We start from the raw sequence: 20,476 nt of genomic DNA, 5'->3' as shown, positions 1-20,476 counted from the left end.
CAGGCAACTGGGTAAAGCCTTGAAACATGAATTTTTAAATATATATCTATCGTAATAAAACCTGCCAGTGTTTATATTTTAATGAGGGTAGTGAAAATTTTCATGTTATTGCTTCTCCCTCCCCCTTGTCCAGTATGGACTGAACCAGGAGACTTCATAGATTCAGATTTTAACGTCAGAAGAGGTTATTGCTACTAGCCAACTTGGATGTATAGATGCCCCCTCTGTTTTTACATATAGCTCATAGATCTTATTTCCTCCAGAGTTTGGATTTATCGTCCATGAGCTAGAAAGCTAACTTATTTTCCTTAAAGATATTTCTCTCCTTCCCCTACTAAAATTCTTCTGATATGTAATTATCTCCACTGTCAAATTAAAAAAAAAAAATAGAGAAGCTGCATAAGTATCTCTACTAATTTTCTAGTCCTTTCTCAAGTTTCTATTCAGTATGCTGAAAAATTGAGCTGCTTAAGTTATAGGTTTTTTAACCTATAAAGTTATAGGCTTTGAGTAATTTTACTGACTTACCTTTAAATGTTTTTCAATTTCATTGCGTTTCATCAAGGGGTAGACACTAGGATCAGGGTTGGTATTCTAGGCACTATGTTACATTTTCTGTTTTCAGTCAAGACATTTCCCTACCCTTGCAGATGTTTTCCCTTTTTGACATCCCAGGAATACATTAAACGCTTCTGCTGTGACATTTACTGAGTGCCTGGGTTGCGTAAGTTATTTATGAGTGTTTCGGTTTTGAAATCTATCATCGTGTAGACATAACAATGCTTTTATTGTTGTCATCTGCTAACTGCTTTGCATGCATTTTTACTTTAAATGGTTCTGATCGGTTATGACGGTAACCTGTGGTATTCAGTAATTTACTGATTTTTTTCAGTAGAGATAATTTTAATTTTGATTCCAGCAAGACAAGACCCTTCATATTTGCCCTAGCTGCATTGAGAAAAGACTTTCATATTTGCTTTCCCCAGTAACAGCATATTGTACCATCTGTCAGCGAAACTCTTTTATATCTTTTTATATTATACATTTCTCGATTTAAGTATTGTGTTGATGTTAAATAGAGATGTATAGGTCTTGGAGGGGGGGGGAACCTTGGTTTTTCCTGTACTAAAAAAACCTAATGCTTGCATAACTTGCAGAAATGATGGAGGAAATGGGGAGAAATGTTTGTCCTTCAGGAATGAACACTACAAAAATTTAAAAGAATGTTTAAAAAGAGTTATTTCTGTAGCTGTGCTGTAACATTAAGTCTATGTAACTGAGTCCGTTTATAACTTTCCTTATTTCCTGAATTTACATATGTTAACATTTGACACTTCTATGTACAGTGCAGCCTCTGTATTAATACTGGATAGATTTCATTCAGACTTAAAGAATGCATCGTTAATATACTTAGGCATATTTTCAGCATACTGAGTTAAATGTAATACTTTTCTTATTCTTAAGGTAGCATAGAAATTTGTTTTATTTTAAGTGACTTAGAGAAATTTATTATTTTTCTTTTCCTCTTTTTAAAAATGTCCATTTAACTGGGGGGAGCAGGAGGCAGGACTACCTTGTCCACAACTTTTGAAATCTCAGTCAGTCTTTACCTCTCTGGATATAAATTTTAAATTCAGTGAGAATCGAAATAATACGTATTTTCAAAATTAGTTGTGGTGAGCATGGTTTTACTGCTGGTTGCCTGAAAGATGCGCGTTCTTGAAAATAACGCCTGGTCTTACTATTTCAAAAATACTGAATTTTCATTGTAAAGCCAACAAAATATGCCCAATAAAAGGATACTAACAGAAGGAAGCTATGATGTGTACTAAGAATACCACATCACACACTAAGAAATTATGACCATGGTAATGTGACCATTATGATAGAGTTTTGTCCCCTTAGAGGAGGGCAGATGTGATCAAGAACCCCAGAAATCTTAGAAGTAACATTAACTTTAAACATTACCCTATTTTGTGAACAGAGAAAAGGGTGTGGAATCAGCAGTGTATTCATTCAGTTTTGTGCATTGGAGAAGGTGGGGAGGTGTTCAGACAGGATGGATGATAATTGAAAAATGGAACTTAAAAAAACCAGCAACACTGAAATCTAATAAGGTGGGAGAGAGGTCATTATCTCTGTCCTATATCTCAACCTCCCCTCCCCCCCCCCCCCCCCCCGATGTTAATGAAGTATGTGTAGTTCAGTGGAGAAGTTACGTCTCGTTACTCCTTGCTTAGTCCATCACGATGACTGGAAACATCATAGCTAATCCTATGTGAAGGCAGTAGTGCCAAATAAACTGCCTTTTGCATGTAACAGCTCCACAGTAAAGGTTGTAAATGGAAGGAACATGGGGAGAGGTAGAACATAATTATGTTCAATCTTAAATCATACCATTTACCAAAATTCAGAAAGCAGGTTGACATTCCTATGTGTTAGCACTGTTATGGCTGATTGTAAGAGTTAGAAATGATGAATGTTTTGCATCACTTATTCAGAGTTGTGGGATGCAAGTTTATTGATGTTTAATAGATAATATAGTTTGTTGACACCAAACAGCCTCCCAAAGTCAACAGAAGAGAGGATTTTAAAAAGAGAAATAAAACTTGATGCTTTATCTTATGGTACTGAAGAGACGTAAGGTTGTTTAAAAATTCAGTCAGATCATAAGAAGGATAGTTCAAAACTTTAATCAATACAGCTGCTGGCAGTGTTTAGTTATCCTCTTCTCCCCTTCCCCAGACATGATGATGCTAGAAATCTTTAATGAAAAATTGCTCTTAGACGTTCTATTGTACCTTCATTTCAACTTCTAACATATCTGTGAAATCACTTCTTAATCAATTCATTGTTTTGTTGTGTTTTCTTCAACTAAGATAAATGTAGCAAGTATAAAAGAATTCAGGAGACTTTTTTTTTCTTTTGACTACTCTCTCTTATTCTGTTATAACTTAGTTGGAGTTACAGCAGGGACTAATTTCTTGCTGTTATTACTTACTATTTTTCTTAAGGAGAAGGAACTAGAGCTTCTCCACAATAAATCGGTAAGACGCTATTGCATTTTAGCTTATGTTGTTAATGTATTTATCTGTATTAAGAATTGACATGGTTTATAAAAAGTTAAAGATCGGTTTGTGTCTTGTGAGACTAAACCACCCACCCAGCTATTTTCACATGCGTGAGGATTTTTTTGAGTTCATGGCTCTGAGAGGAGGATGCGTTTTCAAAACTTCTGACTTTAGGATAAGTAAATCTTGGCTTCTCAGAAGCTAGCAGCTGTATGTGCAGTGTCAAAATGTTTGTTTTGAGTGTGGGTGTTTGCAATGTATTTAAATGTTGAAAACTGGAGGTTTGCATCTTTAGTGTTTTGCTGAGCAAAACCAGTTTTTATTAACCAGCCCCCTCCCCTATCCTAAGATAATTGTCTTTATTCTAGCCAATCCATTTGTCTTCATCATGTAAAACTTCTTCCTGGATGGGAGATGCAACCATTAGATATCTTAAGGAGTTTAAATGCAACTTGTCATAGAAAATGTGTTTAAATAACAAACTAAACCAACATTCCTTCCCAAATCATTATGGTTTGTCTTCGTGGCACAAGGGAGTAGATAGCAAAGGTTTACTGCAAAGTGTTTTTAGGAACCATTCTTGAGTATTGTGTTCTTTGCAGTGGATTAAATGAAAGCCGCTGATTAAATGATTAAGAAGGTTTCTTGAGAGGGAGAGAGAAAGAAGAAGGGAGAAAAAAACCCCAGAGAACATATGACTCTCTGAAACTTGCTTTATTCCCTCTTCCTTTTGCTCCAGAAAATCAGCTCTTCTGTTATTATTACTGTAGTTTTGGAATAGTAAAGTTGCTAGATTAAGAATCCCTTTCTAGTAATAAGTAACACACTTTTGCCCTTCAGAGAAGAAAACAGATGATTTTGTTATTCTGTGTTTCTTTTATTTGGTGAATTTGTTAAGTGTTTCCTGATGTTTAAGTGAAATAGCATGTTGATTTATGCTGATGTGGCAGCATACCATGTAAGATAGTAGCATCAAATCCATGTTGCAGAGAATCCCAGAATTTTGTCCAAGAAGCAGCTGGTGTAACTGACTGGTCCATGGTATTGACCAGTGTGCTTGTCTCCAAGTTTAAAGAGCGTTAAAAGAAGTAAAAATATGTTCCAGTAATTGTTCAGTGATCTTAAATGGATGTTAAGGTATTATTCCAAGCAGTTGTAAGTGGGAGAGAGAATGGTTTATGAAGTCCATCTTAAATAGAAATCTGTATTATCTGAGCTAAAAGAAAAAAACAATTAATTGAAGTCTTTAAGTGAAAATACTCATATATAATACAGTTTCTACACCATGAATGAAATTAATTTTCCCATTTTTAAGTTTAACTAACTTTAAAAAACTGTTTTTAAGGGGAAGAAGAAACCTGCCATTGTTAAAAACAATTGATTCATATTTCTGACAGGTTGTATTTCTGTTGCATTTAAATTAAATTGTATGAGTCTTAGAGGGTTTTTAGTTTTGTTTTTTCAGTATTTCTTCTTCCTTCAATTCAATTACTTCTTAACTGCAATTAATACAAAGTAAACGACTATCAATCAGTAGGAAAGAGATAGCGTCACCACGATTTTCTGTTATTGACACGTGCAATGTCTAACTGTGTCTAGAATACTATTTTTAATTATTTATTCTAATGGCAACTTAACGCTGTCTTGTCATCTCTGTGAAGCTGTTACAGAATTCCTTTTGTCTCAGTAAAAACAAAACTGAGCTAAAATACTTTGACTTAAAATATATACTTGCTGACAGACTCTTTATAAGAATTGCAAAAACAAAGTTGGAGAATACTGAACTGGATAAAAATGAGGAACATATAACGTGTAGTGATGGTATGGTGATGATGTTTGTCCCACCATTGCTGAATGTAGAAACAGTTCAAACCTAATTCTGTAGGTTTCTGCCTGGAACTGAAAAGGTCAGGTTTTTGTTTTGCTGGATGTGAGTAATTTGTAATTGTTCCTTTTACTTCCATAAGGTTTTTGCATACTTGCAACCTAATGCCTCTATTCCCTTATTTATTGTTCAGTTATTCCAAGGATTCAATGCATATTCATCAAAGAAAATATAGACACAGTATGCTTCATGTCTGCCATTTATGCCTAGATTTATTATTTGTAAGGTGAGGAATCACTTTAATTAAAAAAAACCCCACATGTTCCTGGCTGGAATGTACACGATTCTTTAATATGAGTTACTAATAAAAAAGTTATTTAATATGTTCACATATTTAGTGCCATAAGCGAGACAAAATTCTTGTTCATATTGGTTATGTGCAAAGAGTGCTAATTGTCAATTGTTAGAGTGTATATATGAAAAACTTGGAACTAATTTGAAAAATTGGCAGGGTTACATAAAAGTGAAGTATAAATCACATGAATGAAAATTTTCAGGCATACAAGGTTATGGTCCAAAGCACTCTTTTGCACTGATAATTTTGATAGGCAAGTACTTCAGATTTCTACAGTGCAGCACAGTGTGCATTTGACAATTTTGACCATAATTTTACCTCTTTACATATTAAAAAGTAATGCCAACATGCATCAGTGAAAGAGTGGAACTACATCCGTGTTTCTCTCTTCTATAATTAGGTCTTGTAACAGTTTTTTTCATGGCATTGGGTCATGATGTGAGAGTCTGGTGGGGTTTTTTCCTTAATCTTTATGCAAATAAAACTTGCTGTATTATAATCTCATATTTAAATGATGCTAAAATGTTAGATTGCAATATTTAAATTATATATAGTTTACTTGTATTTGAATTATATTTTTAATCTCATGATATTAAAGGGATGGGTACTACATCTTTTCCCAGTTATTTTTTTAATACCTTCCTATTTTTAACTATAGTAGTTTCTTCTTTTATGCTTTTCTGCATTCTTCTCATTGAAGTCTTTGACAGGAGTCTGTCTGCATCTATACCTATTTTCTTTTGTTAAACTTAACAAATCATCAGCCTCACTTTATTGGGCAACTGTTCTTTTGTTTGCAAATGCCCATGTAGGCATTTTTGAACAGTTTAAGTTAAGTTTAACCTTTATTCAATTTTTCCACATTTTTACAGGGTTGCCTATATCTGTGTCTTTCCAGAAGTTCTTCTGTTTTCTTTAAAATTGGAAAAAAGGGAAGGACATTGAATTAAAAAAGATGGTAAAAGAACTGAAACTGATGAAATCCAGTAAATATGTGTAGTTTTGGTGAAAATGCTGTTGTTCCTCCAGTGCTGTTTTGCATAGGTGTGGTAGCACATCCAGATAATAAAATCCTCTGCTCTGCAATAGTCTACAAAATATGGATTTTTCAGCTAGAGACCTGGATTTAGGAACTACTGAGCAGCTGCAATTTCTGCTTAAGGTAGTGATAGTTTTGGGTGCTTAGTGTCTGACAGATCATGCCTTATTGTTGAACTGCTGATGGCAGGGGAGAGCTAAATGGAATAAATGACTTCATATGCAGTACCCAGTCATTACTGGCTTTTTGCTTGCTTAAGTCAACTCATCAAAGATGGACCACTCCAGTCTTTACAGAATCAAATTGTATAGACAGCCAAAACAGTATTCAGCATAAGACAGTTGCTTTTCTGTGAAAAGAATAATTTTCTTAGATCACTTAGAAGTGACCTTGCTGCACTCCTAGCATTAGGGATTGTCTGCAGAAAATGGATGCTGGTTTTGGACTGTTTCTTCAAGGCAAAAATGAGAATTGTGCTATAGATGCCTGTCCCTATATATAGGTAACAGAGTACCCAGCCACAAATCGTCAAAAATCTCAGATGTGACTGGGGAAAAAGAAGGGCTTTCTGCAGTTGCTGTACAATAGATAGTGACTAATGCCAGTATGAACTGGAGCCAAAAATGTTGTAACTACTGATGAGCTAATCAGCATAAATTTCGGACAGGAAGCAGAATGGGGATAAATAAAGTTGTAAATATCCGTCCAGTGTAAAATGTGGAGTGAGCAAGGGATGGCTATTAGGTGACTGAAGGATATACCCATGTATTAAAAGAGGTCAGGACAGATGATCTAATGATATTGCCGACTTGAAAACTCTTTTGTTCCTCTATTCTCAGTCTCTAAAATGGAGATGTTTATTTTCTACCCTCCCTCTCTATCCCTTTCTTTCTTTTCACTTCTATTTACTAATGCTTTCAGGCAAGGAATGCCTTAAACTTGTACGCTGTCCAGTAGAAAATCCTTATACTGACTATAATCTGAAGGTGCAGTTATGTTTAAAATAATTTGTGAGAAATATTTTAGAAAGGAAAGAGTAGCTAAAATAATCTCGCAGTTTTGTCTGTATTATTAGTCTATCAATTAATACCAGGAAAAATGTTTACTTGTATATAAAACACAACAAGCTTATTTCAGAAAAGCTCAGAATGCATGCAGTTCCTGAGAACTTAATGTTGACAAGACCATGCTTAAACTGACTTGTCTTAAATGTCTAAGAACTCTACTTTCCTCCTTTTCATTATTCAAAAGAAGAAACTGAAAAGTCCTAAGCTAAAAAAATCTTGTTGAGACCTTTCAGGGTCTGTTCTTCAGGAAGTTAATACTCCATTTTTGGTCCATTGCAATTCAAACTCAGTGTAGGCAATAGCAACAGACAAAACACATTTGTATCACTACATTCCTACTCTAAATTAAAACAGCAATCTCTTTCTTAAATGAATTTTCAGCATATTGTACTTGGATTAGTTAAGGTTTTATACTGATTTGCTTTCATTTTTAATACTGATTATGGGAAGGTAAGGAGAAAATTGTGTATGCAAAGGGTGTTTTAATTATTTGGACATGAGCCAAAAATGATGCCATTTTTGCCTTGTGGTTTATAACCTTCCAATATTTTCAGAATAGCCTTCTTCAGTGTGCACCTGGAATGCAGCCTTCTTCAGAACTTTGTTTTATGATGTTGTTCTTAAAACTTAGTCGCGTGTGAATGCACAAATCTGTATGAACATTCATACACACATTTTAGACAATACTTGGAGTACTATCAAAAGATGAAGTGTCTTAAGAATCATCTTTGTGCTCATGTAACAGTCAGACTTTTCTGTTCCAATATTATTAACTGAGTCCCTGAAAATTCATTATGTGATGTTCAAAAAAGTTTGGGTTTGTTGCATTCTTTCAAAGGTGTGTTACAGGATCACCTTATTAGGCTTTTCTTTACAACTTTTTAGGACCAAATGGCAGTAAAAATAGAGAACTTCATGAAAAGGCAAGAGCCTAGGAGCTGAAGATTTTTAAGGAAACCAGAATTATGGGTCTCATGATAAAATTTTGAACGTTAGCATTGCTGTCTGTGCAACTGCCTAGACCCAAGATCCCAATGGCTCACATGCCTCACTTGGGAGGATTCTTCACAGCACTGTAGTCTTTCACTAAACTTCCTGTTTTAATAGCAGATATACTGAGCTTTGAAGCGTTTAACTGGCAAGGCTTTTACATGTCTTCCTTATTTTCCAAGCAGGTGCTGAAACCAAAATGTCTCTTTTCAGCATGCTAACACTCAGAGTAGTTTCCTATTCATTCTGTATTGCCTGTGATAACTGGGTAGTTAGCACTGTGCAAAAATATATCCAGGCATGTAAAATTTCTAAATAGCACATTGAGTGTTGTGATTTTTCTGACTCTGAAATGTTTAGTGAAGTATCTATCCCCTTTGGGGGGAGGCAGGGCAGGGAGGGGAAGTGTGCTGTCTTTTTTGAGTGGGAAGTGTTTAAAGCCAGGAAGAGCGTAAAACACAGCACCCATATTGTTTTGGAGGCAGGCTACCCATGTATCCTATTTAGTATAAACAATAAATCTGGTAGCATTAATTTCTTATTTTATTTTTCCTGGAAAGTAAACAACACTATTTCAAGCTCTACAGATGCTAACTACTTAGAAAACAAAAAAGCCAAAACAAATGTAAATACTGGTAAAAAGTTTAAAAAATGTGACAGAAACGAGGCATAAAATGTGAGCCGATTTTACATCAGTGGCCAGGTTCTTGAGAGTAAGAGTTTATTTTTTGTGTTTTTACCTAACCAGATATTAACTTTTATGCTATAAAGCAATCCTGGAGCCAGATTGTCTTTCTGTATGTCTTTCTGCCCAGCAATTGAGACTTCTTTGTGAAGAATGCTATTAAAAAGAATATAACACCAAGGCTGCACATCTGTTTCTCATTTCAGAACAAGTTCTTCTACTCCAAGCCTCTATTTTTTTCCTCCTACCATGAGATTCCCTTCTTTTTCTTCAGTAAACAGACAAGAATAAAAAGATTGCTAATAAAATGGGTTACTGTGTATCATTTACACAAAAGGCTTTAGCAATACATTAATTTGTGCCTGTTGTGATAATGTGCATCCACAGATTCATTTGTTCTATTAAAATGCCATCATGAGAAAAATCAGTTGTAGCTTTGGCTCTGTAAAATGGAGACTGGGACTGAGGATATATCATCAACCTGAGAGGAGATTTACATGTGTCAGAAAAGAGTGTGGTTTTAAAACGTGGCTTCTCCTGACAGTATTTGTAACAGACGTGAAATACAGGAGTGGTGCTACTTTCTAATTCTCCTCCTAAGCTCTGAAAAGTGACGTGCAAGTGAGAAAATATAAGAGTTACATAATAAATCTGTATTCCTCCAGCTTGCCTTGCTAGGGAGAATTATATCCTTCTGGTTCTTTTTGTTGCTGCTTTGCAGTTTTCTCTGCTTGAGCAAATTAATTGCTACATAGTGACATGTCACTGCATGACTAGATAGTGACATGTTTATTCCCAGAAGTTTGTGAGGGGTTTTTTACATCTGTGGTCAGATAGTAACTAATTTGAGATCAATAATAACAAAAATTCTAACATCTCTCAAGTATTTTCCTCTTGTAAAGCTGTTATTCAGAATGATCATGTTGGTACCTAATACAGTGTTAGCAGCAAAGAGAATTGTTAAGAACTGAAAAAGCAAGTTCATTCCAACCATGGGCCTTTAGACTCTGCTGGACGTGATTAAATAGGAGAAAATTTCCTTTCCACACAGCAAGAAATTGGGTACTTATTAAATCTGGAAACATTTTTTAGAATTATTTTGTGCCTATTTGATGTCTAGACTGGCTTTATTCCTGATGACCTGCAGAGGATTCCTGTGTGGTCTCCTGGCACAGGAATTTGAGATGAGTTTTATTTTGCCCCATTCTTTTTTCTTTTTGAGGTATGTTCAGTGGCTACTGAACAAATATATGCCACATTACATTCATCAGAAGAGAGCTGTTATTGAATTTGTATAGTAAATGTTAGATTTGAGCAAGTTAATGGTGTTTATCCCTTTTGTGGTATTTATTTTAAAGTTTCAATTCTCTGAATTGGGAAATTCCCTGAAGGTGAAAAAATGCTCTTTCAATTGCTGCCTATATTAAAAGGATTTCATTATTGTATATGCCTTCTTTAATGGTGCCACCACTGCTCAGGTAACAGACAGAGTGATGCTGCCAGGTCATTCTTTGCCTCCCTGATGTGTTGTTCTCTGGGCCATGTAGGTGGAATTTCTGTTTTAAAACTAGTTAACAGATACTTCCATTCAGCAGGCTGTTCCCATTATAAAAAGCAAGTAATTATAATCAGCAAGTACACTTTTTTATGAAGTTTCTCAGGGTTCTGCGGGTGCCAATACAAGAAAAAATTCTGTATTGTTGTACTTCAGGTTTAGGTTTTTAAGATACTGTGTCTATAGTCAGATTTGTTACCCTAACCTAAATTAGCCATTGTAGCGCCATGGAAAGTCTAGCAGTGTGACATGATGGAGTTTCTACAGGGTGAAGATGCATTTTTAAATCTTTCCATAATGATAGCAGATTTGGTGATATTAATGCGTATCATTTCTACCCAACTTTAAAAAAAAAAAAAAAGCTACAGTTCACTAAATCAAAAAATTATATGCCTTCAACTCACGGTTCTGTGATCTTACTTTATTAATGTTTTATTAGTATTTTAAAAGACACTTAATGGGAGACTTCCTAGTCTCTTCAATGCTAATCACAATACAAAGGGCACTTGGATTTAATAAAAATTCTTCCAGGTGATTCATCCAAAGCTAATGCTAGACATTGTGGATTTCAGTGTAGTCATGCAGTCTGCTTTGTGTGAGTACATAAGAATTCATTTATAGTGATGGCAGGGAATACAGAAAGGTTACGCATGTCTCTGAAATAAACCAGGGCAGTTTATACAGAGCACCCTGACACACTGAAGTAATGTACTTTCTGAGGAAGCAATACCTGGAAATTTTCACGTCGGGCTTGAGTCATAGTTATTTAGGAATGAGGATCAAGGCATAGTTAGCTGAGGAACAAAATCAACCAGATTTAAAGGCTATTTGATACACTTAGTAAGGTTGCACTTAGTTCCCTGCTCTGTTCATAATATTTGCGTATCCCAAGGCAGTATAGATCTTTTAGCAATTTTTACCTCTGGGAAGAGACAAGTATATCTTGTTGTCCCTGCATTTCTTTGATATGCTGTAATATTTTAGAATAAGGCTACAGTTTCATTGTGTATAGGCTGTATATTGTTTCAACATATTATGAACTATAATCTGGCCTACATCACTAAAAAGGTGTCTCATAAGCTCTGTATTGTGGTTCCAATGAATTAAAGCAGTAGCAACACATTTGATAATGCTGATAGCTTTGAGGATTATATACTGGCAGGGCTGTGAATGTAATCCAAGTTTATAAGTTGGATGTCTGACTACGATGTTTTGCAAAGAGCCAGATGCAAGAGACTTCTGCACATCTGGTGGGTTTATATTAGCATTTTGAAACACAGAATAGTCATTAAATGTATGTATATATTCACAGTGCAATTTCACAATATATATAATAGATAATATTAGGAGGACACATCTCAAATGGGATGCTGAAGTTGTCCAGTTCTTTGCATTGCATTATGAACAGTCAGATGAGTTTGTCTTGGTGTGTTTATCTCAGGAATAAAAAACAACAAGAAAAACCCTAAGAAATGTTCCTAAGCATTTTTTTTAATCTCCTTTTTTCCTTTTTTCTTTTTTTAATTTCTGATTATGTTTATGGGTCATTGCACAAATACACAAAAACCCATGTGTGGCAAAATAAATCTTTAAAGTATGAAGAACAATTTCTCCAGATTTAGTAAGAACATGAAATGCAATTTTATTTATTTATTTAAGAATTGTGAAGTGTGGTCAAGAAGGTGCCAAATGTTTGTCATAGTCACCTACATCTGTCTTCTTCCTCTTCATAGTTGTGTTTCAGTTGTTTCTGTTTGGTTTTTTTCTGAAACCTAAATATGCAGTAGATAATTTTGCTGTTAAATGGACATTTTGCATGAAGATCTGAGTGCAGATCCCAGTTGGTTTTTACTCGTAAACTTACAGTCTGTCAGCTAAATATAAGTAATTTTTTAAATGAGCTTGAATTCATGTAGAACTCAGTGGACATGTTTTGCTGAAGAATGCTGTTGGGCTGTGCAAGTTCCCACAGTTTTAAGATTTATCCGTGCAAAGGTTATTTGAGACTTTTAGGGACTGTTAAACTAGAAAAGGGTAACATTGTTCAGAGTAAGCTGTGATTTTGGTTGAGTTAGAGGAATTCATAATGAAACAGTTTTCTCCCCCCTGCCCTCCCCTTTCCCCCCTATTGTCCAAAGAAGGATGAATGGCTTCTTCTTTGGGGGTAGGGGTAGCAGGACTTGTCTCCTCCTTTTTAAACCTTGGAATGGAGCTCACTTTGCTGAATCGCCTATTTCACAATAGAACAAACTGCAGTCCTTCCAGGGTGGTTTTTTTCTTCTTTTCCAGAGGAAATTAATTCCCCTGGTTATGGGGAACGAGTCCGTCCAGTAAGAGTGGATATGTTTAAGGAGTACCTAAGCTGTACAAATTTCTCTTACTGCTTCTCTCCCAAAATAAGGGTAGAATATACACAGTGAAAAAAAGGTTGTCCACAGCCCCTGCAGCAGTGTTCTGTATAAAAGAACTTTGTGTGTTCCACTTGTTCTGCAAGTACTACACCAAAATGAGAGAAGTTAAAAATAAATACATGATTTGCACAGGTAAGCTATAAGAAGATATGGATGGGCACAATATTGTGATTTGTTTGGAAATTTATACATCAGAGGATGAAAAATCAGGTATTTCTTTGAGGACAGGAGTCCTGGAACCATATCTTGATGGCTGATTTTGGTACTTGTCCCATGGCTGGGCAGTTAGAGATGTAGTTGGTTGTGGATTCTCTGGTGTTTAATGAGTGTTGGGCTTACGCTGGAGCTTTTTTCAAAAAGCTCCCTACTGTCTGCAGAGGATGTGTTTCTGAAAAGTGTGATATGACAGCAATGTAATGTTGCTTGTAAAAATTGATGTGGTAAAGAGGGACTCATGCGGGGACATAAAACATGCACAGGGTTTAAATACACAGAAACAGCATACGTGGTCGGGAGGGTGAGAAGCAGGAGTAGGTTATCAGAAACAGCAACTGGAAGAGGTGCTGGCTTTTACAGATGCTGGGTTTTGGAAATTATCATCATTCTGAAAAATAACAGCCATTTGTGAAAATGCCTGATCATTAGCCCCCTTTTCTGTCCTTCACTCTTGAACTGATGTTGAATTATCTGAGGAGGATGACGACTGAGATGAAGATGTAAGTGTTGAGAAAGGCAGTGATAACTTTCACATTACAAGGTTTTTGGCAGGCATTCAGTTTCATGGATTAAGCCATTCCATGGACTCTTCTGAAGAGCTTGCATCTTCTCTGTATGGGGTGATACTGATGATCCTTCCCCTGCATCTCTATCGATGTCATATATACTGCTCCTTTCTATTAAAATATTGTGTGTTTCTGAAGTCCCTGCATGCGTCCTGCTCTGCTACATGAATATTTATAGGAAAAGTTGCTTTGCAGTGTGTCAAACTCAGCTGCTTCATCTGTGAGAATGATGACAGCAGAGCAGGATATTAAATGATCAGTGGTAGAACTCAGAATAAAAATAGGAAAACAATGGATACTGGGATTGCTCAATCATAAGTTCTTTCATTTTCTTGCTACCTGCTTTCACAAAACTTGTAGAGTCATGTTCATCTTTGATATTTTTCTTTCCTCAATCTCCGTCATAGTTGATTGAAATCAGCCTGCCAAATAGTTATTTAAGCTAAAGCTGCATGAAATAAAATTCTTCATGGTCAGGGGTTTGAGAGGAGCATAGGCTAAAACCTTCCTCACAAATCTTGTAGGACTCTGTAAGATTCTCAAAATAAAAGATAAACTGGGAAGATTAGAGCAGAAAAATAGAGAGTCCTTTAAAATACAACAGTATCAGAATCCTGAATCTCTGGAGATTGAGAGGATGTTGGACTTGGACACTGACTTGGAGAATTTTTCAGTCTGTCCCAACATGGTTCTTCCCCTTAACTGATACATTGGAACAGTCTTTTACTCTGTTTTGTGTAACTCAAATGCTCCATTCGTGACTTTGCAACTAAGTTTTTCTTCTTGCCATATCATGTCTTGTTATAAGGTTAAAAATATGTTTAAACCAGTAAATCGTAAACCTCACTCCTCTTTCCTCTTACCTCCACCCTTCCCCACTTTAGAAATTGATTTGGGAGAAAAGATCATTCTTTCTCTGTAATTTTTACCTGTTTGCAATGTACAGTCATCTTCTGAGTGTTCAAAAAGATTGTACTTTTGTTTTGCAAGAAAATTATGATGGTGAATCACGTTACGGGTGTTATATTTGAACTCCTTTTCTGTTTGTTTATTTGACAGGTTGTTGACCAGTATGAACGAGAAGGGTTTAATTTCCTAGCTAAAGTTTTTAATTCTTCACATTCCTTCTTAGAAGACTTGACAGGTCTAACTTTATTACACCAGGAGACACAGGCTGCTGAGGTAAGAAAATACAATTTGGATGTTAAGAATAAACAGGTGGCAGTAAAGGGTGCTTGGTTTTATGTTCAGCTGTATAACCATGTGATTAAATGAATCACTGATAGAATCAAGCAGTAGTATTTGATATATAGGATGATTTACATAAGCCACGTGCTTATTCCATCCAGTGAGATGTGTCCTCTTAATGCTATAGAATAAGAAATATTGTTGGATGTGAGAGATCATTCTTGTTCATGGATAGATGATGGGATGCGTGTTGACGTCTTGTTAGAAACGTGTAGCACTATTATTATTATTAATTTTATTTTTGTCACATTTAGCAAAATTACAGAAATATTTTAAGTAACAGTTATTGCTTGACAGTTCTGAATTTATATCAGGAAAGTTCCTGTCTGTTGTCTTTTAGGGTGTGTTTCACTGGCAGGGTAAACTGCAGTTTGTGCAAGCATTACAAGTACTGTATACAAGTACTGATTATAGGTAGCCATGATAGCACAGAGCTCGCTATGTGCTAAGAACCACAGTATTCACACAGGTTCCTAGGTAGGTTAGACATTCTCTTAAATTAATCATAACTTTTTGTATCTGAGTTTTCAAGTATTGCTTTTAAAAAAAAAAGTGACTTGTGTTATGTGGTATAAGGAAATCAATTATCATTTTAGGTAAATCAAAATGTAATTATTATACTGCTTGATGGATTATAATGTGGGAAAAAGAATGCTGTTTATTTGTCTAGTGACAAAAGTTGTAATGTGGAATGAAATTAGGGTATGTTTTGTTCTCATGGGCAATAACTGTGTCTAAAGAGTTGTGATATTGAGTTTGTTCCATAAAAAAATGAAACAGGTGTATGTCTTAATATTGTATTTTAGTAATGATTTGTAATCCTTAGTCCATCTGCAAATGTCTGTACTGTTCTACATCTATAATTCAATTTTGGTGTAGTTGTATCACATGGATGTTTCTGAAGTTGGCTTTGAGATGTGATTATTCTGTTACTGTAGCCTGTGCAAATGGTATAGCTGTTTATTCAGCTGGAAATGGCTCAACAGTGTTGCTTAATAAGGTTTGTGGGGGATAATGATGACTTGACTCTCTGTTTCATGTTTTAGCCTTTTAAAATAATTGGAGCAGATGCTGGAGACATTAAACTGTGAAATACCTGATGCATTCTTAAATCAGCCTGATGATACCTAGAAAAAGTTTCAATATATATTAGAGAGGGATCTAAGAAAGGAAAACAAATACCCTTTAACAGGTGCTACTCATTAACAATAAGAGTGATTGTAGTCTGGTTGCTATACCTGACTTTTAGGCTGCTAAGAAGTGTCTGGACTGCTAATGACAGCATTAAAAACCATTAAAATTTCCCTAGTTAGTAATATATTATTTTACAGATATTAATTAATAAATTTCTTTTGCAGCTTCAGAATGTATACAGGTGGTTTTTTATATCATTTAGAAAAATGTAAAGTCTGGTGTGAGTTTATTGAAACTTACTGTAGTTCAAAGTTTAACATAAAAAATGGAATTAATGTGCTTTCAAAAATCTTTGGGGTAAACAGTGAGGTTTATGTGGTGAAATCATTGCTTATAGGTGGAAAAACTGATGTACAAAATATTTTCGAAGCTAATGCATTCAAATTAGCCCAGCTACCATAGAACCAGTGACTCTTCTTGATTGCTTCCCTGTAGCATTGCTATATTTTTGTAAAAACTCATCTGTTTTATCAGGGTTAACTATTTTAATAGTCTTGATAAAGTTTGTATTTATGAATGGTCAGGTCTAACAGGCAGATTATTTGCAGATTCTGGAGCATGCTTGCTTTCTTCAGATTAAAAAACCTGGTTTTTTGTTACATTTTGCCATCATTGAAGCAGGTGGTTTTGTTGTCCTCCTGTACTGCCTCAGTACATAATTTGTGGCAGTTATTAAAATTTTTAGGTGGACAAGAGACTTAGTATGTTTTCTGCTGCATTGTTCTTGTATTTTGAGCTCGTTTTTCTCATACGGTGCAGCTGGTGCAATTTGTATTGCTGAGTTTGAAGACTGCGACATGGTTTTTCAGGTTTCTGGCTGCTTTGGAGCTGCTGTTGGCAGAATGTGTTCTCTAAAATGGAGGCATTGGATTTGTTAAGATCAGTGCTCTTTAGGTTGATTTAAGACATTCTTGATAAATGGCATTCTAAAAGCTGCAACGGAAGTAGTGAGAGGTTTCATAAGACACGTATAGCCTATTTTTGTAATTAGAATATTTGATTTTTCTGTTGAGAAGTTACTTGTCTTTCTGCACTCAAACTCTTCAAAGAGATTTTGTAGATGATTGTTGGCTTTGGAGACCATATAAATGGCTTCTAGTAGCTGAAGATTTTCCTTTCCTCCTATCCAGTAAAATTTGACCAGTGACATTGCTCCACAGTAAAGAAAATAGATTTGTAAAGTTACGTGTCATCCAAACTTAAAATTACTGTAGTGATGTCACAATTGTGTTGTAATTCCATATATAAAATCACTGATATTAGGCTAATAATCTTGCATCTGATAGGGAAACTACTCAATCTTGTTCTTCTTTGAAAAGGATCACTCTTAAAATGTTGATTCATTAAGAGCTTTTAATTGAATGTTTTGCTCAGAATGTTTTGTTTTGGTCAGAAGAACTGGAGGTTTTGTCACGCTGGTCTTATGCTTCAGCATATTGCATCTTAAGTTAAATCATACACCTAACCTTTTTCTTTTTTTTAATTCACCTAACAAATGCTTAGCTGCTTTCATGATGTGTGTATATACGTGCTTTAATGAGCTAAATACTAAACTAATTTTTTAAAATTGCTTCTAAGTTTTGAGTTGTTTAAAAGAGATTCTGGAAAAGTCATGCATATTCCAGAAGGAGTGGCTGACTACATTAAATAGAATGTTTTTGGACAGCCTGAAGTTTCCATGAAAACCTTACCTCCCTACATGCTTAGCACAGACTGCGTTTGCCCAGATTAAAGCAATACAATTTGCAGTAAGATATGGAAGATTTTCACTTACTGAATACCTTTTTAACTTGCATTGTTTGATTTCCTGTTCCAGTGCTGTGCTGTTGACCTGATTATTATTGGTATTAATACCATCTTGACATACTTTGCCTTATCTTTTTAAAATGACTGATAAGCATATAATCATAATTCAATCTGCAACCAGTGTAGGAATCATAACACAGATTTCATTTGTGGTTCAAAGTTCATACTAATTGCAGGGGTTTTAGTCAATAGAGCACCTATTTCTTTAACATGACATGCATCAGGAAATTATAAATGTTCTACATGACTTCCTTAGCATGACAATTTACTCGGTAAATAATAAAATTAGCAAGTGTTTCTACTCTGTCTTGAAATGACAGTAAATTTCAGGCGTCTGCTTTTTCAACATCTGGCTTTAATTTAGGTTCTGTGGAACACTTTTTGTTTTTTTTAATACCAGTTAGATATTTATGTACAGCTTCAGCAAGACACTCTGATGACACGCATGGCTTTGAAAGCCAATAGAATCTGTGGGAAAGTCCCACGTCAGCACTTAGACCTTGTTTCCACTGGATACAGTTCACTTCGGGAGCTGCCCAAGCTCACATAAAAATTGCACTTCTCTTTTCCAGATCACTTTGTCTCCTTACTCCTAACCTAAACTTTCTAACTTGACATTTGTTCAATGTGTAGTTGAGTTTAGTAGCTGGGCTTAAAATAGAGAAAGCCTATGCATCTCTTGAATTATTAATCAGAAACTGGAGGTGTTGATTTGGAGACAGAACAACAACGAACTGAATGACTTCCAGTTCAGAATTTGGCTGGGCTGCCCTATGACAGTTACATATCACGGTGCATCTCTAAAACCAGCTCGTTTGCTTGCCACATTTGCCAGATTTAACCCTGCAAAATGTATTGGGTTTTGCTGGGGTTGGGAGCTTTTTATATTTAATCTAGTCTAAAATTACAGCTTTCCTGATATGCACTCAACTACTCTTGTGTTAAAGATTAATTTTTACTGATGTGGCACACTTCTGGAAGTGAAAACTGACACATTAATAAAACCCTTAGTCAAGATCATTCCATAGTTTTGGAAGAAACTTTCCCATTTGTAAGATTTTGTAAGAAACTTACTTCTTTAAGGGTACTCATTTTATTGTTGCCCTTTTTCTTCAGAAACAGCTGCCACTGTTCTTGAAGGCCTAGTTAAGCAAACAAACCAGGCTTATCCTTAGTTGAACATACGTAAGTACCCTTGAAATCACTGGGAGTGAGGCATCTATTGAAAAGTTTTGATAGGAGGAGCGATAAGAGTGCAAAAGTGAAATTTTTCCATGAATTCACTGTAGTATGTGTAGTTGAATTTTTATACAAGACTTTTTCAGCTATATCCATTTTCAGAAGTACAGAAACTGAATTTCCCTTTGTTCTTAATAAGACCCAAGTATAAACATACTTTCTTACTTTGGATTTCAATTCCTAAATTACTTGGATGCTTTAGGAAGCTTTACTATACTTTCTGCTTTCATCAGGATGAAAGAAAATCATAAATTACATAAAAGAAATAAAAGTTTCACTTTGTTTTATGACTGATTATAAAGGATGGTAAAGGATTTTGGTAAAAATCAAATCTGGACCAGAGTTCATGTTTCTGAATGTGATTATAAAGGTCAGATATTGGTGCCAGCAGGTCATGATGCCTGTGTTATTTTACTTCAGTAATTTTGTACTTCAAGTTTTTTTGTCTCTTACAATGTGATCCATAGTATCTATAGTTTTTATGACAAGTTGGTGAGGTCAGAACCCTATTTCGTATTTGCAAAATCTCCTTGCTGTGCTGGTTTACTGTATCCCCAAACAATGCCGATTAGAACTCTTACCCTGTAGAAGGGTAGGATTAATTAAAAAAAAAAAAAAATCATGCTAGTAAAGTACTTTGAGCTCTTTGAATAGGAGAAAATGTGCAAAACCATTCTTCATTCTGATTCTGCACTTACTTGAAGTTTGTGCCTGACCATTTTTTCAGCTATTTCTTGGGGAACAGGGCTTAGTTGTATAATAGGCAGCTGGTATTAAAAGTGATCTTTGTGCTTATCCAAATTTGGAAGAAAATTCAGAATTTCCAATGTGCTTTGCTATTAAAAATATCCTGCTTGTTTCTGATTCTGCATTATATTATGCAATGTATTTGATGCTGAAACAATAACATATGAATAGCCAAAAAAAACCCCAAACAAAACAGAAAAACCCAACACAATATTATAATAGTAAGTTCTGTAACTTAACATTTTTTTTCTGTTAGCCAAGTAGTATTCAGAATTGAATTTTACTTGATGTTATGAAAATGTCTTAAAAAACCCACTACTGATAGGTAGACCAAAATTAATATTTGAGACTTTCTGTGTCTGTGAGCTTTTTTGTTTTCCTTCATGTTTTTAATCTGGTGCGTTTCAGGAGAAATTCACTTTGACAGATCCAGGCCTGCCCTGGAATCTCTTCCTTAAGAGA

The 20,476-nt window shown here is 35.2% G+C and overlaps 1 protein-coding gene across 6 annotated transcripts in view; it reads left to right on the top strand.

Moving 5' to 3' along the window:
• ATG7 (autophagy related 7) overlaps window positions 1-20,476 on the top strand; it is a 131,575-nt gene that overhangs the window by 34,347 nt on the left and 76,752 nt on the right. For 5 of the 6 annotated variants that reach the window (XM_049826778.1, XM_049826779.1, XM_049826776.1 and 2 more), the window contains exon 18: window positions 14,840-14,962. In XM_049826778.1, the coding sequence (XP_049682735.1) occupies window positions 14,840-14,962 (123 nt within the window). Of the gene's footprint in view, window positions 1-650; window positions 1,009-14,839; window positions 14,963-20,476 lie in introns of those variants that run through there. The other variant, XM_049826780.1, reaches the window with a different exon arrangement.

This window comes from Accipiter gentilis, chromosome 23, assembly GCF_929443795.1.
Source record: "Accipiter gentilis chromosome 23, bAccGen1.1, whole genome shotgun sequence".
Classification (NCBI taxonomy): domain Eukaryota; kingdom Metazoa; phylum Chordata; class Aves; order Accipitriformes; family Accipitridae; genus Astur; species Astur gentilis.
The sequence above is the reverse complement of the archived record's forward strand: the minus strand, read 5'-3'. Positions and strand labels throughout refer to the sequence as shown.